Raw genomic sequence first — 27,861 nt, 5'->3', positions numbered from 1 at the left:
GAAATAGACGTATGAGTGCTGCCAGTATTGCTGCAGAGGTTGAAGGGGTGGGGGGGTCAGCCTGTCAGTGCTCAGTCCATACGCCGCACACTGCATCAAATTGGTCTACATGGCTGTCGTCCCAGAAGGAAGCCTCTTCTAAAGATGATGCACAAGAAAGCCTGCAAACAGTTTGCTGAAGACAAGCAGACTAAGGACATGGATTACTGGAACCAAGATAAACTTATTTGGTTCAGATGGTGTCAAGCGTGTGTGGCGGCAACCAGGTGAGGAGTACAAAGACAAGTGTGTCTTGCCTACAGTCAAGCATGGTGGTGGGAGTGTCATGGTCTGGGGCTGCATGAGTGCTGCCGGCATTGGGGAGCTACAGTTCATTGAGGGAACCATGAATGCCAACATGTACTGTGACATCCTGAAGCAGAGCATGATCCCCTCCCTTCGGAGACTGGGCCGCAGGGCAGTATTCCAACATGATAACGACCCCAAACATACCTCCAAGACGACCACTGCCTTGCTAAAGAAGCTGAGGGTAAAGGTGATGGACTGGCCAAGCATGTCTCCAGACCTAAACCCTATTGAGCATCTGTGGGGCATCCTCAAACGGAAGGTGGAGGAGTGCAAGGTCTCTAACATCCACCAGCTCCGTGATGTCGTCGTGGAAGAGTGGCAACCTGTGAAGCTCTGGTGAACTCCATGCCCAAGAGGGTTAAGGCAGTGCTGGAAAGTGATGGTGGCCACACAAAATATTGACACTTTGGCCCCAATTTGGACATTTTCACTTAGGGGTGTACTCACTTTTGTTGCCAGCGGTTTAGACATTAATGGCTGTGTTGTGTTATTTTGAGGGGACAGCAAATTTACACTGTTATACAAGCTGTAAACTCACTACTTTACATTGTAGCAAAGTGTCATTTCTTCAGTGTTGTCACATGAAAAGATATACTCAAACATTTACAAAAATGTGAGGGGTGTACTCACTTTTGTGAGATACTGTATGTTGTAACTTGGTTGGCACCAAAATATCATTGTTACTACCGACGGTTACAGAATCTATGATCAGTTTCCCAATTGAAAGGGGATTTATGTTTACCTCAGGTGTTCATGAAAACATTATGTCCACCTAAAAAAGGTGAATCATTAAAAAAAATAACTTTTTGGGAATATTGTCCTGACATTTGAAGGTAGAACTGTTTTGTCCTGTTGTCGCTGGTCCCAATCATCAGCTGTCTGTGACCCTCTCACACTCTTCTGACAAGATGTTGCAGCCACCAATCTGTTTAACTTAAAAATTCTGAGATGGCTCTAGGAATGATGTGTATTACGTAAGAGGGTTATATTTCACAGGTTCTAGTAGAGATCAATCTAGTTCAATTAAGTTCACACACTACTTTGCAAACATTTAAAAAGTATTCATATCAGTTAGCAATAGGAGTGAAGTAATCTTGTGCAATAATGGTTTGCTTTTCTCCAAGTAGTGTTGATGAAATGCTCTAACCAATAGAAGAGGGGAAATGCTCAGAGCAGCACACATTTGCGCCTCTTCTTGGGTTCCGGAGGCTCCAGGGCAGCCAGTATTGCCTCATCAAACACATTCTTTAGTCCTTTCTGCAAACACAAAACATGAATGTACCAAATACATTTTTTACCTTGCAGTGTAACCACAACTGGTAATACCATATTTTAAAAGGAAAACAAACTCAGCTGCAGCCTTATGAAAACTTGCACATTAAGTGCTAAAATGGACGTGTTCTCTCCCATATACAAATAAAAGTTAGTATCCTTGCCATGAAGGCCAAGGTAGTATGGGCTATTGTGACTAGAAAAGTCAGACATTTAAATGAAAGAAGTTAATGGTCACGCATTTGAAAAGTGCATCTTGGTTATTTACTTGACAAATAGACATTCCTTTACATTAAAGACGCAGCAGACGATCAAAGAGGCAAAGCAAATATTTTAAAAAGACCGCCATCAAAACAGACAGCATTTTCGCTGGGTTTCAGGGGGTTCTAGAGCTGCTAGGATAGCTTCATCAAATACATTCTTCAGACCTCGCTATAGAGAGAGGGAGGAGAAAGAGGGGAATATGACCAGCGTTAGAGAGAGGTTAGTTAGCAGACATACAAGAGTAAAGTGCATTCAAATGAGTTTCCAGTACTAGGCCACCACTAACACAGAAAGAGAGAAGGCAAGACAAGCTTAGCACAAAGACAACACAGACTAAATGAACATGCACATCTAACATAAGTTGCTATCGTGCAAGTCATATCTCTATTCCCTGTTTTCTATATTTTTTAGATAGAACGTCTCACCTGTGTCAGGGCAGAGCACTCAACGTATTTGACTGCCTTCAGGTCGCGGGCGAGCTTCTCAGCTGTCTCAGGGCTGATGGGCTTCTGTTTGTTCTTGGCCAGCTTCTCTACTGTAGAAGGGTCATCTCTCAGGTCAATCTGAGTTCCAACCAGCAGGAATGGTGTCTTGGGACAGTGGTGAGTGATTTCAGGTACCCACTGCAAGAGAGAGGAAACATTCTTTTTAAACAATCAGAAAAGTCAGTCAGTCAGATAACTAGTATCTTCCCCATCACTTCCCAATGTTGCCAATTTGACATTCCATTTAACCTACTAAACATAATGTATAATTTAGTCAATATTCCTTTATTAAATAATGTGCATTGTATGCTTCAAGGGCTTGGCGTTGTACTCACCTTTTCTTTAACATTCTCAAATGAAGAGGGTGAAACATTAGAGAAACAAACTAGGAAAACATCAGTCTGGGGATAGCTCAAAGGCCGTAACCTGTCGTAATCCTCCTGACCTGCGGAAACATATATAACGTGTTGATTAAATGTGAATAGCAATCAACCAAAAATATGATTTATTCAAATTGGGAACTGATGAACATGTCCTTGAAAAGGATCCACTCTTACCCGCAGTATCAAATAATCCTAGGGTGTATGGTTCCCCTCCAATCATGACCGTTACTGCATAGTTATCAAACACCTGTGATGAGAAAATGAAAAGAGAATGAGACATCTGTCCTGTTCCGTGATTATTCAGAATGGTAGTTATTGAGAAGAACCAGCCAGGTCTCTTCTCTTAAAGCGTGTGAAACATGAGAACGAGAATCCTACCTCTATGTCTGGTAATCAATTGATCAATAATCACTGTGACTGAGAGAAACCCAATGTATAGAAGATATACATACTGTTGGTACATATTCAGAGGGGAATTTGTTGGTTGTGTATGAAATCAAAAGGCAGGTTTTTCCCACTGCTCCATCTCCAACCACAACACATTTAATCGTCTGCATATTTGTGTTCTCTGCTTACTGTGTATGTCTGAAATAGAAAAGAGAAAAGTTATGCATAAGTTAGCTAACGTTTGCTACAAGCCTTCAGATGAGTGGCAGGGAAGAAGTATCCAGTAGCTGGTTGTTATGCTATAACGTTAGCTAGCTAGCGTCTGAAACTGGGTTGCTAGGTGGCTAGCAAGCCAGGTCTAAATGAAGAAGTTGTAGCAACAACCAACTACAGATTCAATAGAAATCTATGAGAAAAAATAACGTTAACTAGCTACAGTAGTTACTTGGCTCTAACTAATTTAAACTGACATAGCTAACGTTACCGTGGCTGGCTATCTGGGTCGGTGTTAGCAGTACTCATTCTCAATTTCCTATTAATATTTTTTTTTTACTAACAATGAATGACAAACCTATAGCAAAAACACCTTCATAAACAGCTTTGGTATCGTTTCAATTGTTACACTATTGATGATTATAACATGTAATTCGAAAGATTTCCCTACCTCTTTCTTCTTCTTGTGCGTTTACGGCAGACTAGATGCTGTATTGCGTATTGCTGCTGTTCTCAGGTCGGAGTGCGAATGACACATTTAAATATCTAATAGCCTCTCAACTGTTGGTGCAGGCCTGTCATTTGAGCCTAAAATTGTTACAAGCGAAAATGCAGTTACACCCAACTCAGCCAGCTCACAGAAAAGTGTCCTCCTATCCTCAGCATACCGACTGCAATATAACAGGACATGCTTCACAGTCTCTACCTCTCCACATTCTTCACATTTCCCATCTGGGTGTTTCCACACTAACAATAACCCACTTCCCAATCCACAATGACCAACCTCAGCCTTGTCAACAGAACCAGATCCCTCCTTTCACTCCCCAGATACCTACTGACCTTCCTCACAGAATTCTGGATAGAGAAAAACTGCCTTCCCCTGCTCCTCCCCCTCCACTCAAGTTCCCACTCCTGTGTCAATCACTTTGCTATGACACTCCTACATTCCATCCCCCCTAACCAGACCACCACATCTACCTTCTCCCTCTTCAGTGCTTCCTTCGCAACCTTATCTGCTACCTCATTTCCCCCTGCCCCAACATGAGCTGGGATCCACAGAAGACCTACCTTACACTAGTGATGGGTCGTTCGCGAACGAATGGCTCTTTTTGAACTGATCTTTTTGGTGAACGTTGGGAGCCGAATCACATCGGTGAAAGATTTTCATACTGCTGATTTGCATACTGGTTCTACTGCTTTTTGAGCTCAAAACAATGTTTTTCTGCAGATAAATTACAAAATAACTATCTAAAGAGGTTGACTTCTCACTGCAGAAACAAATAGTGGGGAGAGCTCGTCAATCTGGTCCACCCTGATTTTTTACAGTGCCATCTAATAATTTGGCCAGGTAAACATTTATTTGAATGCGCACTTCATGATCTGACATAATGGTAGCCTACCTTTTGGGCTTTTTATTGGAGATTTAAAAAACATTTCATGGTTCGAGGTTGATTTTTAAGCATTTTGAACGAAGAGCCATTTGGGAGCCAAATGAGCAGGCTCTTTTACGTGAACGGAGCCAAATTAGCCGGCTCACTGAAAAGACTCAGAATGCCCATCACTATCTTACACCCTGTCTGCCTCACCCTATAAAGTGCCATCAACAGCTCTATTATCAGGTCTGGACGTGCCTTCCCTTCTCTCAGCGCGACCAGGCTAGCAGCAGAGTCTGAACACAAAATTACCCACTTCTTCCACCCATCCCATGTCCACACTAGTGCTAGCATTTTAGCAGAGAAGACTGAAGCTCCATCAGCCGCCTACACTGGTGTATCTGAAATCGGGAAACATGTATCCCAAACCCTGCTCTCCCACTGCCTGGGTCCCTTGACGCATCTGTGAAGATCCACAGGTTGGGACCCCACGCCTGCCGCAGATGCGCCTCCACCACAGAAGGCTCTCCACAGTCCTCAGCTCTTATTTCATAAAGCTTGGTCATGTCAATATCAGGCTCTGGCAACAGCCACCGAGGAACACACGGCCAGCAGACAGGGGACCCCACTTCCAGACCTCCCATTCCTACCTCCTCCCCCCATTCCTGCACATGGGTCACATAGCTTGGCCTACCTCTTCTCACTCCAGTTCCCTCACCTCCCCATTCCCATGACTATCCCAACAGACACCTTGCGGGGTGAGTTGAGTCATGGCCCCGTACTTTCATCCCGTAGCGCATGGCCAGCTTAGCTCGTCGCAGCCTCAACCCGAACCGCCCCCATTTCAACAACGCAGGGATAAGGGTAGTTTGAAATGCCCCAAAACACAACCTCAGCGCCCTTGCCTGTACCACATCCAACATCGGCAGTATTGTAGCCGCCGCCAATACAAATGTCCACCACCTTTTTGTACCTTCCAGACCACAAATGGGATATTCCTCCCTCTTTTCCAGAGCGCCCCATCATCGGCAAACAGAGAGGTGAAAATCAGACCCGACACCCATTCACCATTACATTAAACAAAACTGGACTAATTACAGTTCCCTGCGTGTCCCATTCTCTATCTCAACTGACTCGGAATAGGCCCCACCAACTCTGACCTGGAGAGTCCGATTCTTTAAGAAATCCTAGATCCAATTAAACAGGCGACCCCTCACCCCGGCAGCATACAGCTCCAGCAGCAGTCCCCCTTTCCAGAGCATGTCGTGTGCCTTTTCAATGTCCAGAAACACTGCCACCACTCCCTCCTTTTTGGCCAGCACCTTCTTTATATCACAGTCCAGTGCTAGCACTGAGTCCATGGTACAACGTCCCAACCTAAATCCGCTATGGTACGGGGAAAAGAGGCCTCTACTCTCAAACATGTACTAATCTGTCTGTGACCATTCTTTCCATTACTTTACACAGTACAGAGGTCAACGCTACGGGTCTGTATGAGCCCGGGTGGGATGCTTCTTTTCCTGGTTTCACAATTGGCACCACTATGGCATGTTTCCACGCTGCTGGTAACGTCCCCTCCTCCCATACTGTATTCATTAATGCCAGTACCCCCTCCAGTACCAAATCATCCAGGTGTTTAAGTTGTTCATAGCATAGCCCATCCATACCGGGGCTGTGTTTCCTCTTCCTTGTATCGCCCGGCGCAGATCATTCATTGTAAAAAACACGTTGCTCAGGTCAATATTGTCATAGTTGGGCTCAAGCTCATCCTCTCTGTCTGACATCAATACTATCCGTGTCATAATTCTCTCCTCCCCAACATTATGTACACTTCCACCAACAGTTTTCGGCCAAACCAGCTCAGAATGGGGAAATGGTCGCTCCTAATAGTATACTGGTCCATTAAATCCCAATTCTGTCTTCTTGCCAGATCCCCCGATGCCAGCGTCAGATCAATGCATGACATAGTTGCCCTCCTAAGCTGAAATCTTGTTGGGCGTCCATCATTTATGCAAACTAATCCGTGGTTATCAAGGAATTCTTCAATAACTTCCCCGTTCCGATCCATCTTCGTACTACCCCATAGCGGGTTGTGTGCATTCAAATCCCCCATCAATAACACAGGAGCCTTTATCGCATCCATTATCTCGTCAAGCACCCAATCTCCAGCGGGAGGGATGGGTTGTAAAAGTTATTTACTGTAGTCCCCTGTAGCTCAGTTGGTAGAGCATGGCGCTTGCAACGCCAGGGTTGTGGGTTCGTTTCCCACGGGGGGACAGTATGAAAATGTATGCACTCACTAACTGTAAGTCGCTCTGGATAAGAGCGTCTGCTAAATGACTAAAATGTAATTCTACCCTGGACACTCCACACTTCAACCGCTATACATTCCAACTCAGTTCTCAATATTATGCTTCGATACTGTACACCTAGTTTCAGAAACATCGCACACCCACCCCCCACTCGCTTCCTGATCAGCCCGTATGGCCACATACCCAGGCAAAACAAAATCCAAACATTGTTTTAACCACATTTCCTACACACAGACTATTTCAGGCTTATTCTTAAATACATCCACAAACCTCTTACATTCTTGTCCATTACAGATTCAACTTCTCTCATTCCACTGCAGTATCATAACGTCATTCCATATCATCCGATTCCGACACTTCCCCAACCTCGCCGTCCTCCTGAGACCCACCTCTCCTCACTGCCTGTATGTAGGAGTGCAAACTCACTGCTGATTGATCCTTGATCCCATAGAATGTCTCTGCTTACTTAATCACTGCATCTTTCAGGCCAGATGACGTCTTCACCTGTCTTGCTACCAACAACACTTCCACCATAAAGGCCAAGAACTCCTTCTTCTTGATCAAGTACGAGTCAGCTGGAATTATTGGTGCTGGCGGAGGGGCCATCCTTGGAACCCCCACTACCAGCTGCGCTCTCACCTCCATCTGTGCAGCAGCACCGCCCACTACTCGTTTTGCCGCCTCTGTGTACGATACTCCCTCCCCCACTCAAATCTTCTGTACCTGCTCAGCTCGAACATGGTGCACACAACCTCGAAGTGCTGCCACATGGTTTCCCCCACAATTACAACACTTTGGCTTTCCTCCTGCACACACTGAGTACTCATGATCACCTCCTCATTTCCCACATCTTCTTGTCCCCCTGCACACCGCCGCCACATGCCCATACCTCTGGCACTTATAGCACCGCAGGGGAGGCCACACATACAGTGGGGGAAAAAAGTATTTAGTCAGCCACCAATTGTGCAAGTTCTCCCACTTAAAAAGATGAGAGAGGCCTTTAATTTTCATCATAGGTACACGTCAACTATGACAGACAAAATAAGAAAAAAAATTCCAGAAAATCACATTGTAGGATTTTTTATGAATTTATTTGCAAATTATGGTGGAAAATAAGTATTTGGTCAATAACAAAAGTTTCTCAATACTTTGTTATATACCCTTTGTTGGCAATGACACAGGTCAAACGTTTTCTGTAAGTCTTCACAAGGTTTTCACACACTATTTTGGCCCATTCCTCCATGCAGATCTCCTCTAGAGCAGTGATGTTTTGGGGCTGTCGCTGGGCAACACGGACTTTCAACTCCCTCAAAGATTTTCTATGGGGTTGAGATCTGGAGACTGGCTAGGCCACTCCAGGACCTTGAAATGCTTCTTACGAAGCCACTCCTTCGTTGCCCGGGCAGTGTGTTTGGGATCATTGTCATGCTGAAAGACCCAGCCACGTTTCATCTTCAATGCCCTTGCTGATGGAAGGAGGTTTTCACTCAAAATCTCACGATACATGGCCCCATTCATTCTTTCCTTTACACGGATCAGTCGTCCTGGTCCCTTTGCAGAAAAACAGCCCCAAAGCATGATGTTTACACCCCCATGCTTCACAGTAGGTATGGTGTTCTTTGGATGCAACTCAGCATTCTTTGTCCTCCAAACACGACGAGTTGAGTTTTTACCAAAAAGTTCTATTTTGGTTTCATCTGACCATATGACATTCTCCCAATCCTCTTCTGGATCATCCAAATGCACTCTAGCAAACTTCAGACGGGCCTGGACATGTACTGGCTTAAGCAGGGGGACACGTCTGAAACTGCAGGATTTGAGTCCCTGGCGGCGTAGTGTGTTACTGATGGTAGGCTTTGTTACTTTGGTCCCAGCTCTCTGCAGGTCATTCACTAGGTCCCCCTGTGTGGTTCTGGGATTTTTGCTCACCGTTCTTGTGATAATTTTGACCCCACGGGGTGAGATCTTGCGTGGAGCCCCAGATCGAGGGAGATTATCAGTGGACTTGTATGTCTTCCATTTCCTAATAATTGCTCCCACAGTTGATTTCTTCAAACCAAGCTGATCACCTATTGCAGATTCAGTCTTCCCAGCCTGGTGCAGGTCTACAATTTTGTTTCTGGTGTCCTTTGACAGCTCTTTGGTCTTGGCCATAGTGGAGTTTGGAGTGTGACTGTTTGAGGTTGTGGACAGGTGTCTTTTATACTGATAACAAGTTCAAACAGGTGCTATTAATACAGGTAACGAGTGGAGGACAGAGGAGCCTCTTAAAGAAGAAGTTACAGGTCTGTGAGAGCCAGAAATCTTGCTTGTTTGTAGGTGACCAAATACTTATTTTCCACCATACTTTGCAAATAAATTCATAAAAAATCCTACAGTGTGATTTTCTGGATTTTTTTTTCTTAATTTGTCTGTCATAGTTGACGTGTACCTATGATGAAAATTACAGGCCTCTCTCATCTTTTTAAGTGGGAGAACTTGCACAATTGGTGGCTGACTAAATACTTTTTTTCCCCACTGTATGGCTTGACCGTGAAGCTCAGGAGCCCAGGTTCACTCTCTGTGGCAAGGTCTCCACGCCGAATATACTGTAACTAGCACAGCCGTGCTCTCGCTTCTCTGTCCATTTCGAGTTCTTTGAACCAACCAGAAGACATCTACAATTCGAGCCCTCTCCAGATTGCTCCTCAACTCATCCTCCTTTATATCCAGCGATACCCCATAAATTACTACCATGGCTCCTTGTTTCTGTCCTGGGGCATAGCACTCTACTGCCTTTTCCCCCAGCGCTTTCTGTGTCAAGGCTTTGGTCTGTTGGACTACAGATTTGCAAAAGATTAGCAGGTTCACATTCAACAAGATTTTCGCATGGAGGATGTCTGATACTTTTAAAGGGTTAATGCTACTGCTCGCCTCTCTCTCCCTAAAACTTCACAATAACCTTAACCCCCCCTCCCCCACTTTCTCAATCCTCATAACCTTTCCACTCGAGACACCTGGGTCACTGTTACTCTCCTTCTCCCTTTCTTTCCGCTTTAGTAAACTCTTTCGATTAGCTACCTCCAAACTATCTCCCTTCCTGTCATTCCCCGCTCCTGGCAGGATGTTGGTGTAACCGACCACTTCCCGCAGGGATACAGCCCCTTACAGGGACAGCTTCATGTACTGCAAAACTAGGCTGACTAACAAACACTGCTACCATGTGTGACAGCCCTCTGCAAAAGCCAAATAGCCTTTATGACTCCTTACCTCTTCCTCAATGCATCTGGTATTTACTTTCCTGGGCGTTGACACATTATTTTCATGCCACTTCGATACAGCTACAACCAGAAGTGATTTTCGTAGCAGGTTAGGAGAGTATTTTCGCTAACCCTAACCCTTTTCCTAACCTTAACCTAATTTTTCTAACCTGCTATGTTAATTATCCTAACCTGCTAGGAAAAAGTCACTTCCGGTCGTAGCTGTATCTAAGTGGCGTAAAAAGTGTTTCTCTTGGCAGTTGCTTGGTTTTCTGCTAGTGCCAGTGTGTGTGACACCAGTCCACACCAGCATAAGGTGCTTGATAGTTAATAATGACGTAAACTTCAGGCCGATGTGTCTCTGGGACCATACCTCAGTGGTTCTTGCTATCAGGGATCCTTGGGACATCCCTACCCCATTGAAGTTGACATTTAAAATGGATAAGGTAAGGGTTAAGTTTAGGGTTAGGTAAGGGTTATGGTTATGGTTATGGTTAGGGCAAGGGTAGACGTTAGGGTAGGGATGTCCCAATGAACACAGATAGCACTAACCATAGTGTCTGGGACAGATGAAACAATTGCTGTTGACGTGTTGATTTGATTGATCAATTAAAAAAAATAAAACCTTAAAACTAGGAGGGGTAGAACTACTCATCTCCTGAAATTATACTTAACACATAATGTAGACATATTTATTTATTTAGATATTGTTGTTATAAATATAAAATATAAAACAGCTCAATCACCATTTACATTTCCTCTATATTTATTTTTGCAACAGACACAACAACATCTTTGGTTTTACGTTCAGAGAGAGTGTGTGTCTGTGTGTGTCTTCGCTTTCTGTATGTGGTTCATTGTCTGTCCTTCCCATTAAAACATTGAGCAACATCTGCTTCCAGTTCTCTGTGTGTGTGTGTGTGTAATATCATGTTCCTGATTATTCAAATGATGGGCACTACTCCGAGTGTACTGCTTAGACAATTTATCTGCAGTAGGTGGCAGTAAAGGCCTCCTTTTGAAATGTGTTTTCTATTCATGCCAGATCATCGATTTAAAGGCATTTTGCATTTACATTTTAGTCATTAACCTCTACGGGATCGGTGTCCCGAATACGGGACGGTTGAGCTAACGTGCGCTAATGTGATTAGCATGACTGTTGTAAGTATCAGCAAACTTTCCAGGACATAGACATTCCAGGGCAGAAAGCTTACATTCTTGTTAATCTAACTGCACTGTCCAATTTACAGTAGCTATTACAGTGAAAAAATACTATGCTATTGTTTGAGGAGAGTGCACAACAACAACAAAACTTATCACGGCAGCTGGTTTGATACATTCACCTCTGAAGGTAAATAATTTACTTACATTCAGTAATCTTGCTCTGATTTGTCATCCTAAGGGTCCCAGAGATAAAATCTAGCATAGTTTTGTTTGATAAAATCAATTTTATTTTCAAATGTAGGAACTGGGTTCTACAGTTTGAACCCCTGCTGTCTCTGGCTCCACACCCACCCCGTTCGGCCATCTAGATGTGTGAAAGTTAGTGTATAAGCTAATGATCCATCATGTATGACATTCCTGGGAGTGTGTAAACTTACATTTTGTATTACAATATCATTTCTGTATGTTCTCTATAGTTATGTACTTGAAAATGTATCAATTGACCAATTTGGCACATTTGGGCAGACTTGATACAAAATAGTCCAGTATTGCAATGCTTCACTGGATTAATCTGAAACTTTGCACACACACTGCTGCCATCTAGTGGCCAAAATCTAAATTGCGCCTAAACTGCAATATTATATTTTGGCCTTTCTCTTGCATTTCAAAGATGATGGAAACAAAACAAAAATAGAAAATGCATGTTTTTTTGTTTGTATTATCTTTTATCAGATCTAATGTGTTATATTCTCCTACATTAATTTCACATTTCCACAAACTTCAAAGTGTTTCCTTTCATATGGTATCAAGAATATGCACATCCTTGCTTCAGGTATGTCATTTTAGACGAGAATTGTAAAAAAGGGTCCGATCTTTAAGAGGTTTTAAGCAGACACTCTTACCCAGACTGATTTACAGTAGTGAGTGCATACATTTTCATACTGGTCCCCCGTGGGAATCGAACTCAAAACTGCCATGCCCCTTACGAGAAAACCCACATGAATTTCACGTGATCATGTGTTTTACATGTGATCTCATGTGAGCACATAATCTTATGTGAAGTTAATGTGATAAGTGACAATATGTAAAAGCAACATGTGATAACATGAAACTACACATGGCCCCGTGTAGCTCAGTTGGTAGAGCATGGCGCTTGCAACGCCAGGGTTGTGGGTTCGTTTCCCACGGGGGGCCATTGTGAAAAAAAATGAGTATTTACTCAATAACTGTAAAGTCGCTCTGGATAAGAGCATCTGCAAAATGACTTAAATGTAATACACATGTGAAAACATGATCTCATGTGAAATTTTTTTGACAACATGGGGATTATTATTATTTTTATATTTTTATATTAGGATTCCCATTAGCCGATGCCAATGGCGACAGCTAGTCTTACTGGGGTCTGACACAAAACGAAAAAGACATTACAGACAAAATACTTTACAATTTACATACACTACTGTTCAAAAGTTTGGGGTCACTTAGAAATGTCCTTGTTTTCCATGAAAACATACATGAAATTAGTTTTGTAAAAACGGCCAGCTCATCTCCTTTCCAAGACCTCAACTTTCTTTTGGTTTTCATATTGGAATAAGGTCACGCCAATCATCATAATTTTAGTAGCCAATCAGCAGCCTTTTTCCCCGGGACTTAGCGTAATACCCGACCAGGCAGGGCCTCAGGCAGTCTGTAGTTTCCGTTCTGATGACCAACCTGTTTTTCTCTCCTGCTTATACTACCTCATTAGAAGATATTGCTTTTCTTTCTGATGTTTATTGTGCGTGCAGCTAAATAACCACAATTAGTATCAGAGAGAGTGGTGTTGTATGTGTGTGTGTGTGGATCTTCATTAAACCTTGAACTGGAACTACTGCTTCCTCGTGTTCTGAATGGACACCCTGTGGTGGTTGCTACCGGCCTAAAATCCAGCACCTACGTTTTTTATCCCTTTTTATTTGTCCTTCGAATTCATAAACAACCCATCTTTTTCATGGTCCTTCGAGCCGGATTCAGTAACTGCCAAAGTTCAAGGATGCCAGTCTCCAGAGAAGATCCTCCACAAGTTGTGGTTCGTCCCCGCCGTCAGACTCGCCCCCCACATCGTCTGGTCAACTATGAGGTAAGCTACGAGTCAAGGCAGACACCACACACAACAACACACCACTCCAACGAGGGACCATGAGCAGAGGGCGCTGTGAGTGGAATTAATTACTCTCACAATAAGACCAGCAGCAACTACCCTCCTGTACAAGATGAGAGAGAAACCCGTTCTTCTTCCAGAACAGTCGTAACGTGCCTGAAGCTGATAGGAGAGGAAACTGAGAAGTTGACACAGGAGATACTGGAGCTATCGGAAGAGCTAAATTCATCCGCTTCAATGGGTCCCCAACAGTTCAAGTCACTACCCAGTTGACCCGCAACCCCTCGACGTCATGAGCCATCGCACCATCGAGACCGGTCGACTTCTCATTGCAGAGCTCGTAGCCCTACAGCGCCACCTAGAGGGATGACTTCAAAGGATCGCCAACGTCAGCCCTCACCTAACCGCTGCGGTCAGCCTACACCTGATCGACTTCGTCAGCCTGCACCTGACCGTCGCGACTACTCACCTGACCACTACGGTCAGCCTACACCTGACTGTCGCCGCCGCGACTACTCACCTGACCGTAGCCTCCGCGACTACTCACCTGACCGTAGCCTCCGCGACTACTCACCTGACCGTTGTCATCACCCCTCACCTGACCATCGCCACTGTGAATACTTGCCTGACTGTCACCGCCGGGCCTACTCACCTGATCATCATCGGCACTCACCTGTCCGCCACCGCACACCTTCTCCACCCAGCCGGGAGCGCGTCTACCGTGGCCCAACTCCTACCATCCCCAACTTCATCAATGAAGACCCACAAGAGTTTGCAAGGCTGAAGGTGGCCTTCGACAATGTGCTGCCTGTAGATGCAACAGAGTGCTTCAAGTTTCAGATATTGGTGGACCACCTGAAGTTGGAAGAGGCTTTGCTAATTGCCGACTCCTACAGCAACAGCAGGTCCCTCACAGAACTGTATGGCCAGCCACACCAGCTTGCCCTCCAACGCATCGTAGGGTTAATGGATGGCCCCAACATCAAGAGTGGTGACACCAAGGCATTCCGAAGATTCACTCTGAGGGTGCGCACCTTGGTTGGCATGTTGGATCAGCTAGGGAGTAATGGACAGACAGAACTGAGGTGTGGCTCACACGTCTCCCGCCTCTTAGCTAAGTTACCACACAACCTAAGAGCCATCTTCAAGAGATGTGTGAACCCCATCAAGACACCCATTCCAACCTTCCTTCACTTGGCAGAGTGGCTCGAGTACGAGGTGAGAGTGCAAGTAGATGGCACGCAGTTCAGTAGCGAACAAAGCAGGGACCACCCTAGCTCACGCCGAGATCCGTGTAAAGACAAATCCTTCCCCAAGACCATCACCATCCTCTATTGAGGTGAGCGGACGGAGTCGAACTCTCTGCACAGAACCAGTCTCCGGAGGAAAGGTCACGGGAGAAGCCAAATAAGTATTGTCCGTTCAGCAACACCACGCAGCATTACATGAATCAATGCACCAACTTTCAGCTCCTTTCCAAAGAACAGAAATAATCCTGGATCAATACAAATGAAAGATGTTGGAAGTGTGGACGTGAACACCAAGCAGCTCAGTGTACTCTCAAGGCTAAGTGCAAGAAGTGCGAGAGGATGCATCTTGAGATTCTCCTCGAGGTCAAAACTAGCCCGACTGCTATGAAGAACGCTAGCACGAACGCAATGAAGACCGCCAGCACAAAGGCGTCAACAGAGAGCATTTCCCTGGTGAGCTCCACCGCAGTGACCCTCTATGTTGATCGACCTTCCGGCAGCAGCAAGGTGCTGCTGAAGATGAGTCGAGTCATCTTGCGGAGTGGCAACAAGTCACTTGACACATACGCCCTGTTGGACGACGGGTCGGAGCGCACTATACTTCTACACAAAGCAGCAGAGCAGCTAGGCCTCCAAGGAAATCCTGAGGACTTGGCACTTCGTACGGTGCATCAAGATATCAGAGTTGTCCATGTAGCTTCTGTGTCATTCTCTGTGGTCCCTGTTACTCAACCAAACAGGTCCTTTGACATCCACAGAGCCCAAAGAGTTGGGCCTTACACCGCATACCTACCAGATCAAAGCCCTTAAGAATAGATATTGGCACCTCAAAGGCCTACCCCTTCAACCACTGGACCAGGCGTAGCCGTTACTGCTCATCAGATCAGAGACTATCCCCATCTAATCACCCCGATGGAGCAGTGCGTTTGGGTCCCCCTGGCGGACCTGCCGCCATCAAGACTCAGATCGGATGGACCCTTCAAGGTCCTTCAAAGTTCCTGCAGCAAAGTCTTGCTCCACAACAGTGCCTTCATACATCCCTTGTCTCTCCATCTGCAGAGCTCTTCAGCCATGTAGAGAAGCTCTGGCAGTTGGATACGCTACCGTACAGGAGTGAGAAGCTCGTCACACGGTCCAGACAACATGTAGAAGCCATGCATCTACTGGAGGAGAAGACAGTCAGGGTTGAAGTGTGTGGGGTTCAAAGGTACGCCACTCCCCTTTTGTGGAAGAAGAACCTTCCTCCCTGGGAAGCTCCAAAGGAGGCAGTACTGGCTCATCTGCAAGGGACAGAGAAGCATCTGTCCAAGGATTCAGAGAAAGCAGCAGTGTACAACGCAGACATTCACAAGTTGGTGGAGTCCGGCCACGTTAAGAAGGTATCCCCAGTAGCAGTCGAAGAGTACCAAGGTTGGTACATTCCCCATCATATGGTCCATCACAATGGGAAAAACAAAGTCGTCTTCAACTATTCCTTCAACTACAGGGGCAAGAGCTTGAACGAACAACTCTTACCCGGACCTACCTTGGAGCTACTCTGCTTGGAGTCCTTCTCCATTTCCAGGAACACTCTGTGGCAATCAGCAGTGACATAAAGGGGATGTTCCATCAAGTCTGCCTGCTACCCAAAGACCAGCCTCTTCTCCGGTTTCTGTGGCGAGACCTAAACCGTGATGATTACGCTGATGTCTATGAGTGGCAGGTTCTTCCCTTTGGGACGACATGTAGCCCCTGTTGCGCCATGTTTGCCCTTCAGAAGCATGTGTTTGACCACAGTGAGCCCGAAGAAGATGTGCGTTTTTCTATAGAACGCTGTTTCTATGTAGACAAATGTCTACACAGCCTCCACTCTGCGGATGAAGCCATGAAACAAGCTGAAGCACCTTCTTGCTGAGGGAGGATTCGATCTACGCCCCGGGACCTAGCTTAATACCCGACCAGGCAGGGCCTCAGGCAGTCTGTAGTTTCCGTCCTGATGACCAACCTGTTTTTCTCTCCTGCTTACACTACCTCGTTTATTGTTTATATGTTTATTGTGCGTGCAGCTAAATAACCACAATTAGTATCAGAGAGAGTGGTGTTGTATGTGTGTGTGTGTGGATCTTCATTAAACCTTGAACTGGAACTACTGCTTCCTCGTGTTCTGAACGGACACCCTGTGGTGGTTGCTACCGGCCTAAAGTCCAGCACCTAAGTTTTTCATCCCTTTTTATTTGTCATTCAAATTCATAAACAACCCATATTTTTCAAGTTTGAATAGGAAATATAGCAAAATGCATAGGAAATGTAGTCATTGACAAGGTTAGAAATAATGATTTTTAATAGAAATAATAATTGTGTCCTTCAAACATTGCTTTCGTCAAATAATCCTCCATTTGCAGCAATTACAGCCTTGCATACCTTTGGCATTCTAGTTGTCAATTTGTTGAGGTAATCTGAAGAGATTTCACCCCATGCTTCCTGAAGCACCTCCCACAAGTTGGATTGGCTTGATGGGCACTTCTTACGTACCATACGGTCAAGCTGCTCCCACAACAGCTCAATAGGGTTGAGATCCGGTGACTGTGCTGGCCACTCCATTATAGACAGAATACCAGCTGACTGCTTCTTCCCTAAATAGTTCTTGCATAGTTTGGAGCTGTGCTTTGGGTCATTGTCCTGTTGTAAGAGGAAATTGGCTCCAATCAAGCGCTGTCCACAGGGTATGGCATGGCGTTGCAAAATGGAGTGATAGCCTTCCTTCTTCAAGATCCCTTTTACCCTGTACAAATTTCCCACTTTACCACAACCAAAGCACCCCCAGACCATCACATTACCTTCACCATGCTTGACAGATGGCATCAAGCACTCCTCCAGCATCTTTTCATTTGGTCTGCGTCTAACAAATGTTATTTTTTGTGATCCAAACTTCGATTCGTCTGTCCATAACACTTTTTTCCAATCTTCCTCTGTCCAGTGTCTGTGTTCTTTTGCCCATCTTTTCTTTTTATTGGCCAGTCTGAGATATGGCTTTTTCTTTGCAACTCTGCCTAGAAGGTCAGCATCCCGGAGTTGCCTCTTCACTGTTGACGGTGTTCAGACTGGTGTTTTGCGGGTACTATTTAATGAAGCTGCCAGTTGAGGACCTGTGAGGCGTCTGTTTCTCAAACTCAGTTGTGCACCGGGGCCTCCCACTCCTCTTTCTATTCTGGTTAGAGCCAGTTTGCGCTGTTCTGTGAAGGGAGTAGTACACAGCGTTGTACGAGATCTTCAGTTTCTTGGCAATTCCTTGCATGAAATAGCCTTCATCTCTCAGAACAAGAATAGACTGACGAGTTTCAGAAGAAAGTTCTTTGTTTCTGGACATTTTGAGCCTGTAAACGAACCCACAATTGCTGATGCTCCAGATACTCAACTAGTCTCAAGAAGGCCAGTTTTATTGCTTCTTTAATCAGCACAACAATTTTCAGCTGTGCTAACATAATTGCAAAAGGTTTTTCTAATGATCAATTAGCCTTTTAAAATGATTAACTTAGCAAACACAATGTGCCATTGGAACCCAGGACTGATGGTTGCTGATAATGGGCCTCTGTACGCCTATGTGAATATTCCATAAAAAATCAGCTGTTTCCAGCTACAATAGCCATTTACAACATTAACAATGTATTTCTGATCAATTTGATGTTATTTTAATGGCCTAAAAAATTGCTTTTCTTTTGAAAACAAGGAACTTTCTAAGTGACCCCAAACTTTTGAACGGTAGTGTACATTTAAAAACATGAACATGTAGTGTGCGTGTGTGTGCATGTATCAGTTACACATATATGTCAGTACATACATACAACAAGTAGGTCACATGGGGGAGAGGCATTGTGCCGTGAGGTGTTGCTTTATTTGTTTTTTTTAAGCCAGGTTTGCTGTTCACTATATGAGGTGGAAGGGTGTTCCATGCAATTATTGCTCTGTATAATCCTATATGTTTCCTTGAATTTGTTCTGGACCTGGGGACTGTGAAAAGACCCCTGGTGGCATGTCTGGTGGGGTAAGTGTGTGTAAGTTGATTATGCAAATAATTTGGAATTTCCAACACTTAATGTTTCTTATAAAATAAACAAGCTCTATAGTCAGTCTTTCCTCAACTCTTTGCCAAGAGAGACTGGCATGCATAGTATTTATATTATCCCTCTGATTACAATGAAGAGCAAAATGTGCCACTCTGTTCTGGGCCAGCTGCAGCTTAACTAGGTCCTTCTTTGCAGCACATGACCATATGACTGGACATTATTCAAGATAAGATCAAACTAGAGCCTGAAGGACTTGCTTTGTGGAGTGTGGTGTCACTGACAGACCTCTCCCCATCTTTACAACGATTGAATCTATATGTTTTGACCATGACAGTTTACAATCTAAGGTACACCAAGTTAGTCTCCTTAACTTGTTCAACAGCCACAGCATTCTTTACCAGATTCAGCTGAGGTCTAGAATTTAGGGAAAGGTTTGTAACCATTCCAAAAATGACTGCAACATTTTGTTAAGGGTTTCAGTGACTTCATAAGCTGTGGTTTCTGAATCAGCAGCATAAATGGACACACAGGCTTTGTTTAATGCCAGTGGCAGGTCATTGGTAAAAATAGAAAAGAGGGCCAAGAGAGCTGCCCTGCGATACACCACACTTGACATGTTTGACATTAGAGAAGCTTCCGTTAAAGAAAACCCTTTGAGTTCTATTAGATACATAGCTCTGAATCCACGATATGGCAGCGGTTGAAAAGCCATAACACATACGTTTTCTCAACAACAGGTTATGGTCAATAATATCAAAGGCTGCACTAAAATCTAACAGTACAGCTCCCACAATCTTCTTATTATCAATTTATTTCAACCAATCATCAGTCATTTGTGTCAGTGCAGTACATGTTAAGTGTCCTTCTCTATAAGCATGTTGAAAGTCTGTTGTTAATTTGTTTACAGAGAAATAGCATTGTATTTGGTCCAACACCATTTTTTCCAACAGTTTGCTAAGAGCTGGCAGCAAGCTGATTGGTCTGCTGTTAGAACCAGTAAAGGCCGCTTCACCACTCTTGGGTAGCGGAATGACTTTGGCTTCCCTCCAGGCCTGAGGGCAAAACTTTCCTCTAGGCTCAGATTAAAGACATGACAGATAGGAGTAGCTATAGTGTCAGCTACCATCCTCAGTAGCTTTCCATCTAAGTTGTCAATGCCAGGAGGTTTGTCATTATTGATCGATAACAATAATTATTCCACCTCTCCCACACTATCTTCACAAAATTCAGACATACAATGATTTTCTTTCATATGTAAAACATTTTATGCATGAATACGATGGCTCACTGTTCGTTGTTGGCATTTCCTGCCTGAGTTTGTCCACTTTGCCAATTAAGTAATCTTTAAAATAATTGGCAACATCAAATGGTTTTGTGATAAATAAACCATCTGATTTGATGAAAGATGGAGTTAAATTTGTCTTTCTGCCCATACTTTCATTTAAAGTACTCCAAAGTTTTTGTTCCATCATTCTTTATATCATTGATCTTGGCTTCTTTATATCATTGATATTGAGATGTAACATTTAAACATTTAAAAGTGATACCATGAAACTTCATGTGACAATATTTGAAAGTTTTTCACATGTAGAACTGCAAATTAGATTTTTCACATGTGAAAATGCTATTCCACATGTGGGAGTTAGATACTCACGTGAATCTGCACATTTCACAAGTGTTTTTTTTTGGGGGGGGAAGGGAAGTCATTAAATTATATGGGAGTTATAAGGTTAGTGTTCAGCTAAAATAGTGTAATATGATTACATTTGACATGATCACTTAGTGCTTACTTTTTTTTTTATGACCCCACCTGGGATTTGGGGTAAGCTGATCTTTCTGCCGTGCTACAAAGTCTGTAGTAAGTCCCCTACAAAGTCTGTATTAAGTCCCCTACAGATTCATTACCTATAATACATCTCTGCACGTAACAAAAACATCCCAACTGCACTGCTTTTAGTTATCAGTTACAGTACATCTGAGTATTCTCTCATCGTTGCTTTTATTTACTTATTTCACCAATTTGAGGTTTTTCTGCATAGTTGTCTAATGTTTGTGTGGCATATTATTCTGTTTTTATATTACTCCTGAATCACTATGATAAATATAATAGTTTTTCTTGAATGTATTTTTAACAAAGCTGAGAGTTACTTTGAATTCCAAAGTGTAGGAATAAAGGTGAAATCAGTTATTGACACAGACATGGTGGCGTAGCAGGAAGTTTGAAATGCCATGAACCAAGAGGTTAGGTTGTGAGTTCAAATCCCAGGTGAGGACATGTTGAATAAAAAATACTGTATAAATAAACATACACAATGTAATAATGTACTGTATGTCAAAGTGTGTCAAATAGGTAAGTTGAAAACACTGCGATAACGTGATGTTCTGGGGACATTTTTGTTTAGAGGGCATCACCTGTGAAATCTCACGTGAAAAATATCCAGATGTGAAACTTCATGTGAAATATCATCACATGTGAAGTGTTCCAAAACCACATGGTGTCCCTGATTTCACATGATTTCACATGTGATATAAAATGTTACATGTGCAAAACATGGTTTTTCCGTAAGGGGCTCTACCAACCGAGCCACAAGGCCATTGAAGGACACCAGATCCAAGGTGTTCCCGTAAAGAATTAGGTTTTATTTACTTATAAACAGTGGTTTATTGGTAAAGTTGTGAGAAAACCACTAAATGGATCTAATACCGTTTTTTTCCACTAAGCTACATGGTATCTAAACTATATTATAGGCTACTTTACTCTCATGATAAAAATGTTTTACAAAAAGGATAAATAATAATATTATTAATTAAACGTATATGATACAAAACATTATGACAATTATAATCACTGCAATCAAAATCATATTTTTAGTAACCCCATCAAAACCATACAAAATAAACTTCAAAAGATTCCAATTCTGAGCTGCCCCAACACCTCTGTGACTTTATCCTTGAAGAGATGCATATTTGTGCATTATTATGCATTTGAAACTTCAAAGTGCGGATTCTAACACTGGCATATTCAGTCATCTCTGTGGCTGGCGATGGTTTGGTGTTAGCCCTTAGGATGGTCAGGTCACTGTAAATAACACGGTCTTCCATCCTCTGTGCCTTGGATTTACCAACGTTTGCATATGTGTGCTCATTTGCAATAACAAACATCTGAAAAATTACAGTGAGGGAAAAAAGTATTTGATCCCCTGCTGATTTTGCACGTTTGCCCACTGACAAAGAAATGATCAGTCTATAATTTTAATGGTGGGTTTATTTGAACAGTGAGAGACAGAATAACCCAAAAAAAATCCAGAAAAACGCATGTCAAAAATGTTATAAATTGATTTGCATTTTAATGAGGGAAATAAGTATTTGACCCCTCTGCAAAACATGACTTAGTACTTGGTGGCAAAACCCTTGTTGGCAATCACAGAGGTCAGACGTTTCTTGTAGTTGGCCACCAGGTTTGCACACATCTCAGGAGGGATTTTGTCCCACTCCTCTTTGCAGATCTTCTCCAAGTCATTAAGGTTTCGAGGCTGACGTTTGGCAACTCGAACCTTCAGCTCCCTCCACAGATTTTCTATGGGATTAAGGTCTGGAGACTGGCTAGAACACTCCAGGACCTTAATGTGCTTCTTCTTGAGCCACTCCTTTGTTGCCTTGGCCATGTGTTTTGGGTCATTGTCATGCTGGAATACCCATCCACGACCCATTTTCAATGCCCTGGCTGAGGGAAGGAGGTTCTCACCCAAGATTTGACGGTACATGGCCCCGTCCATCGTCCCTTTGATGCGGTGAAGTTGTCCTGTCCCCTTAGCAGAAAAACACCCCCTAAAGCATAATGTTTCCACCTCCATGTTTGAAGGTGGGGATGGTGTTCTTGGGGTCATAGGCAGCATTCCTCCTCCTCCAAACACGGCGAGATGAGTTGATGCCAAAGAGCTCGATTTTGGTCTCATCTGACCACAACACTTTCACCCAGTTCTCCTCTGAATCATTCAGATGTTCATTGGCAAACTTCAGACGGGCCTGTTTATGTGCTTTCTTGAGCAGGGGGACCTTGCGGGCGCTGCAGGATTTCAGTCCTTCACGGCGTAGTGTGTTACCAATTGTTTTCTTGGTGACTATGGTCCCAGCTGCCTTGAGATCATTGACAAGATCCTCCCGTGTAGTTCTGGGCTGATTCCTCACCATTCTCATGATCATTGCAACTCCACGAGGTGAGATCTTGCATGGAGCCCCAGGCCGAGGGAGATTGACAGTTCTTTTGTGTTTCTTCCATTTGCGAATAATCGCACCAACTGTTGTCACCTTCTCACCAAGCTGCTTGGCGATGGTCTTGTAGCCCATTCCAGCCTTGTGTAGGTCTACAATCTTGTCCCTGTCATCCTTGGAGAGCTCTTTGGTCTTGGCCATGGTGGAGAGTTTGGAATCTGATTGATTGATTGCTTCTGTGTACAGGTGTCTTTTATACAGGTAACAAGCTGAGATTAGGAGCACTCCCATTAAGAGTGTGCTCCTAATCTCAACTCGTTACCTGTATAAAAGACACCTGGGAGCCAGAAATCTTTCTGATTGAGAGGGGGTCAAATACTTATTTCCCTCATTAAAATGCAAATGAATTTATAACATTTTTGACATGCGTTTTTCTGGATTATTTTGTTGTTATTCTGTCTCTCACTGTTCAAATAAACCTAGCATTAAAATTATAGACTGATCATTTCTTTGTCAGTGGGCAAACGTACAAAATCAGCACGGGATCAAATACTTTTTTCCCTCACTGTATATACAACCAAGTTACAGACTAGATGTGTCTGTCATGAGAGACAATGGCATGAATGTGTTTGTAGGAATAGTTGTTGTTGTTGTTGCTACTGTTGTTGGAGCTATTGTAGTTTTTGTTGCTATAATGGATTTTAGTACGTTTATAGTAGGCTAGCTTAACACAATACCAAAGAATGAAAAATAGAGCAAAATTCCACTTAGTGCTTTAACATATTGTCAAAGGAATACTACAAAATAACAGACAACAGAAACACGTGTTCATGACAACTTAATATAAAAGTCATACAGTATCTTTTGTTTGACTAATACTGCCTGTTTACAAAAGTCCCAATCACTGCCACCACAAGGTCACCTTTTACTTATCCAAGCACAGCCAAGAACCAAAACAATGATGCAAAACCACTAACCAGTCTGAGGTGTTAGTCCCATATGTAGACCATTACAATTAAATACACACCTTTCACTATAATTCAAACCTTGCTTACATTTGTATATGATCACACATATCTCTCTATTATGCGTGGGAATACTTTGGATCAGATTAAAATCCCCCGCGGGCCAAATTCGGCCCGCATGCTGCCAGTTGGGGAACCCTTTTCTAACTCATTTTGGGAAATGACTTACTTGATGGTTTGTTTCCCATTTTCATCAGAAAAGGTTGTTGTTCTCTATGAGTGAACAGAACAAATTAGTGGCGCACATACAGGGAGATGAATAATCCTCAATGTCTTTCAACACATACTAGATTTTTGTCTAAAATAACAGTGAAAATGTTACATGGCGTAATGCCTTAATCAAGCTGAAACCCTTATTTGTATTTGGTTGTACAGTAGCCTAAGTAGACGTGTATACTATTGTGGCTTAAGGGGTTATAAGGAGAACATGCAGACATTCAGAGAAATATAAACGTTTTTACCTTTAGTAACACTTCTAGAATGTTATTAACAATCTGAGCTAAATTTGACATTTTTAATGTGCCTACAATCTCAGTATTGTGATAATGTATGTCTCAAAATCACAAGTATTCATTCAAATGACTGTTTCGTCAGCTAAAAGTATATGTAGTAAGGTAAGTGTTTCCAAAATGAGAAATAGGACGTTTGCAGCAAATGAGAAAGCAGAGAAGTGTGTGGTTATTAATGATTCATTATGTACTATTTATCCATCATTCATTGGCATTATAATCACCCACCAACGACTAGCTTCAGTGATAATAGGCCAATAACAGATGTTGAAACCTGGTTTGGTGTGAATCTGACCTCAGAGATTAGTTCACCATGAATTCACCAGGTTTTAATAGAGGACCTTGGATTTTTGTGGCCTGTGTTTAGCAACATACTGTAGTTGCACACAGCTACTCCTGACTAACATGGCCCACATTTGACCTTGGCCAAAGTAAGTTCAGATCCTATGAGGATACTATGAGGGATCCCCTACTGCTGTCCCACTAACATCTGGTTAGCTTCCCTTTTCACTTTACAAACGCCTCCAGCAGAACAAACAAGGTTTCTATGAAAAATAATAATAATAACTTTTTTCAATAACTTCTACTTTAAGGTGGTTACTCACACTAGAACTGTCACTGTACAACATGTTCCATTAGCATCCACATTTTTGTTGCATAATCTGATTTATGCAGTCTGAAATAACTGAAGGCTGAAATAAGGATGGAAAGATAGAGATAAGTTACAGTGGGGGAAAAAAGTATTTAGTCAGCCATCAATTGTGCAAGTTCTCCCGCTTAAGAAGATGAGAGAGGCCTGTAATTTTCATCATAGGTACACGTCAACTATGACAGACAAATTGAGAAAAACAAATCCAGAAAATCACATTGTAGTATTTTTTATGAATTTATTTGCAAATTATGGTGGAAAATAAGTATTTGGTCACCTACAAAAGCAAGATTTCTGGCTCTCACAGACCTGTAACTTCTTCTTTAAGAGGCTCCTCAGTCCTCCACTCGTTACCTGTATTAATGGCACCTGTTTGAACTTGTTATCAGTATAAAAGACACCTGTCCACAATCTCAAACAGTCACACTCCAAACTCCACTATGGCCAAGACCAAAGAGCTGTCAAAGGACACCAGCAACAAAATTGTAGACCTGCACCAGGCTGGGAAGACTGAATCTGCAATAGGTAAGCAGCTTGGTTTGAAGAAATCAACTGTGGGAGCAATTATTAGGGAAATGGAAGACATACAAGACCACTGATAATCTCCCTCGATCTGGGGCTCCACGCAAGATCTCACCCCGTGGGGTCAAAATGATCACAAGAACGGTGAGCAAAAATCCCAGAACCACACGGGGGGACCTAGTGAATGATCTGCAGAGAGCTGGGACCAAAGTAACAAAGCCTATCATCAGTAACACACTATGCCGCCAGGGACTCAAATCCTGCAGTGCCAGACGTGTCCCCCTGCTTAAGCCAGTACATGTCCAGGCCCGTCTGAAGTTTGCTAGAGTGCATTTGGATGATCCAGAAGAGGATTGGGAGAATGTCATATGGTCAGATGAAACCAAAATAGAACTTTTTGGTAAAAACTCAACTCGTCGTGTTTGGAGGACAAAGAATGCTGAGTTGCATCTAAAGAACACCTACTGTGAAGCATTGGGGTGTAAACATCATGCTTTGGGGCTGTTTTTCTGCAAAGGGACAAGGACGACTGATCCGTGTAAAGGAAAGAATGAATGGGGCCATGTATCGTGAGATTTTGAGTGAAAACCTCCTTCCATCAGCAAGGGCAATGAAGATGAAACGTGGCTGGGTCTTTCAGCATGACAATGATCCCAAACACACCGCCCGGGCAACGAAGGAGTGGCTTCGTAAGAAGCATTTCAAGGTCCTGGAGTGGCCTAGCCAGTCTCCAGATCTCAACCCCATAGAAAATCTTTGGAGGGAGTTGAAAGTCCGTGTTGCCCAGCGACAGCCCCAAAACATCACTGCTCTAGAGGAGATCTGCATGGAGGAATGGGCCAAAATACCAGCAACAGTGTGTAGAAAACCTTGTGAAGACTTACAGAAAACGTTTGACCTGTGTCATTGCCAACAAAGGGTATATAACAAAGTATTGAGAAACTTTTGTTATTGACCAAATACTTATTTTCCAACATAATTTGCAAATAAATTCATAAAAAATCCTACAATGTGATTTTCTGGATTTATTTTCTCATTTTGTCTGTCATAGTTGACGTGTACCTATGATGAAAATTACAGGCCTCTCTCATCTTTTTAAGTGGGAGAACTTGCACAATTGGTGGCTGACTAAATACTTTTCCCCCCACTGTATCTATTGACTCTAACCTTTTTGGCATATCACATGTTTTCTTATCAGACACTGATCATAGATAGGTTGATTTCTTTAGCTACTAAATATCCCATATTTACAGTGTAAGCGCCTCTGTTTTGTGTGTGCCTTGTTAATGTTAGCAGTGCGATAACAGTATACATTTTTTTAGGTTACCACTTAGCTGTTCAAACAGAAAAACTTAACAATTTATACGTATTCAATGTTACATTATTCTGGCTTATAGTGCAATAAAAAAACACAGCAAAATCTTCAATACTTACAGTGGGGAAAAAAAGTATTTAGTCAGCCACCAATTGTGCAAGTTCTCCCACTTAAAAAGATGAGAGAGGCCTGTAATTTTCATCATAGGTACACGTCAACTATGACAGACAAAATTAGAAAAAAAATTCCAGAAAATCACATTGTAGGATTTTTAATGAATTTATTGGCATATGATGGTGGAAAATAAGTATTTGGTCAATAACAAAAGTTTCTCAATACTTTGTTATATACCCTTTGTTGGCAATGACACAGGTCAAACGTTTTCTGTAAGTCTTCACAAGGTTTTCACACACTGTTGCTGGTATTTTGGCCCATTCCTCCATGCAGATCTCCTCTAGAGCAGTGATGTTTTGGGGCTGTCGCTGGGCAACACAGACTTTCAACTCCCTCCAAAGATTTTCTATGGGGTTGAGATCTGGAGACTGGCTAGGCCACTCCAGGACCTTGAAATGCTTCTTACGAAGCCACTCCTTCGTTGCCCGGGCGGTGTGTTTGGGATCATTGTCATGCTGAAAGACCCAGCCACGTTTCATCTTCAATGCCCTTGCTGATGGAAGGAGGGTTTCACTCAAAATCTCACGATACATGGCCCCATTCATTCTTTCCTTTACACGGATCAGTCGTCCTGGTCCCTTT

General features: G+C 43.1%; 1 protein-coding gene across 4 annotated transcripts; it reads right to left on the bottom strand.

Annotated features, from left to right (window-relative positions):
- Positions 1-926: 926 nt before the first annotated feature.
- Positions 927-4,193, bottom strand: LOC121538497 (cell division control protein 42 homolog). Of its 4 annotated transcripts, none has more exons than XM_041846573.1 (6): positions 3,804-4,188; positions 3,205-3,337; positions 2,927-2,999; positions 2,705-2,814; positions 2,310-2,507; positions 927-1,605 (listed from the first exon to the last, which is right to left on the bottom strand). In XM_041846573.1, exons 2-6 carry the CDS (start codon positions 3,307-3,309, stop codon positions 1,516-1,518), a joined length of 576 nt encoding a protein of 191 aa, XP_041702507.1. In that variant the 5' UTR covers positions 3,310-3,337; positions 3,804-4,188; the 3' UTR covers positions 927-1,515. The 4 variants fall into 4 exon arrangements, with proteins under 4 accessions (XP_041702507.1, XP_041702508.1, XP_041702509.1 ...); XM_041846574.1 differs by lacking the exon at positions 3,804-4,188 and adding an exon at positions 3,711-3,799; XM_041846575.1 differs by lacking the exon at positions 3,804-4,188 and adding an exon at positions 3,624-3,644.
- Positions 4,194-27,861: the final 23,668 nt, after the last annotated feature.

The sequence above is a fragment of the Coregonus clupeaformis genome, chromosome 24 (assembly GCF_020615455.1).
Source record: "Coregonus clupeaformis isolate EN_2021a chromosome 24, ASM2061545v1, whole genome shotgun sequence".
NCBI lineage: Eukaryota > Metazoa > Chordata > Actinopteri > Salmoniformes > Salmonidae > Coregonus > Coregonus clupeaformis.
Note: the sequence above shows the minus strand (reverse complement) of the source record. Positions and strands in the feature narration are given on the sequence as shown.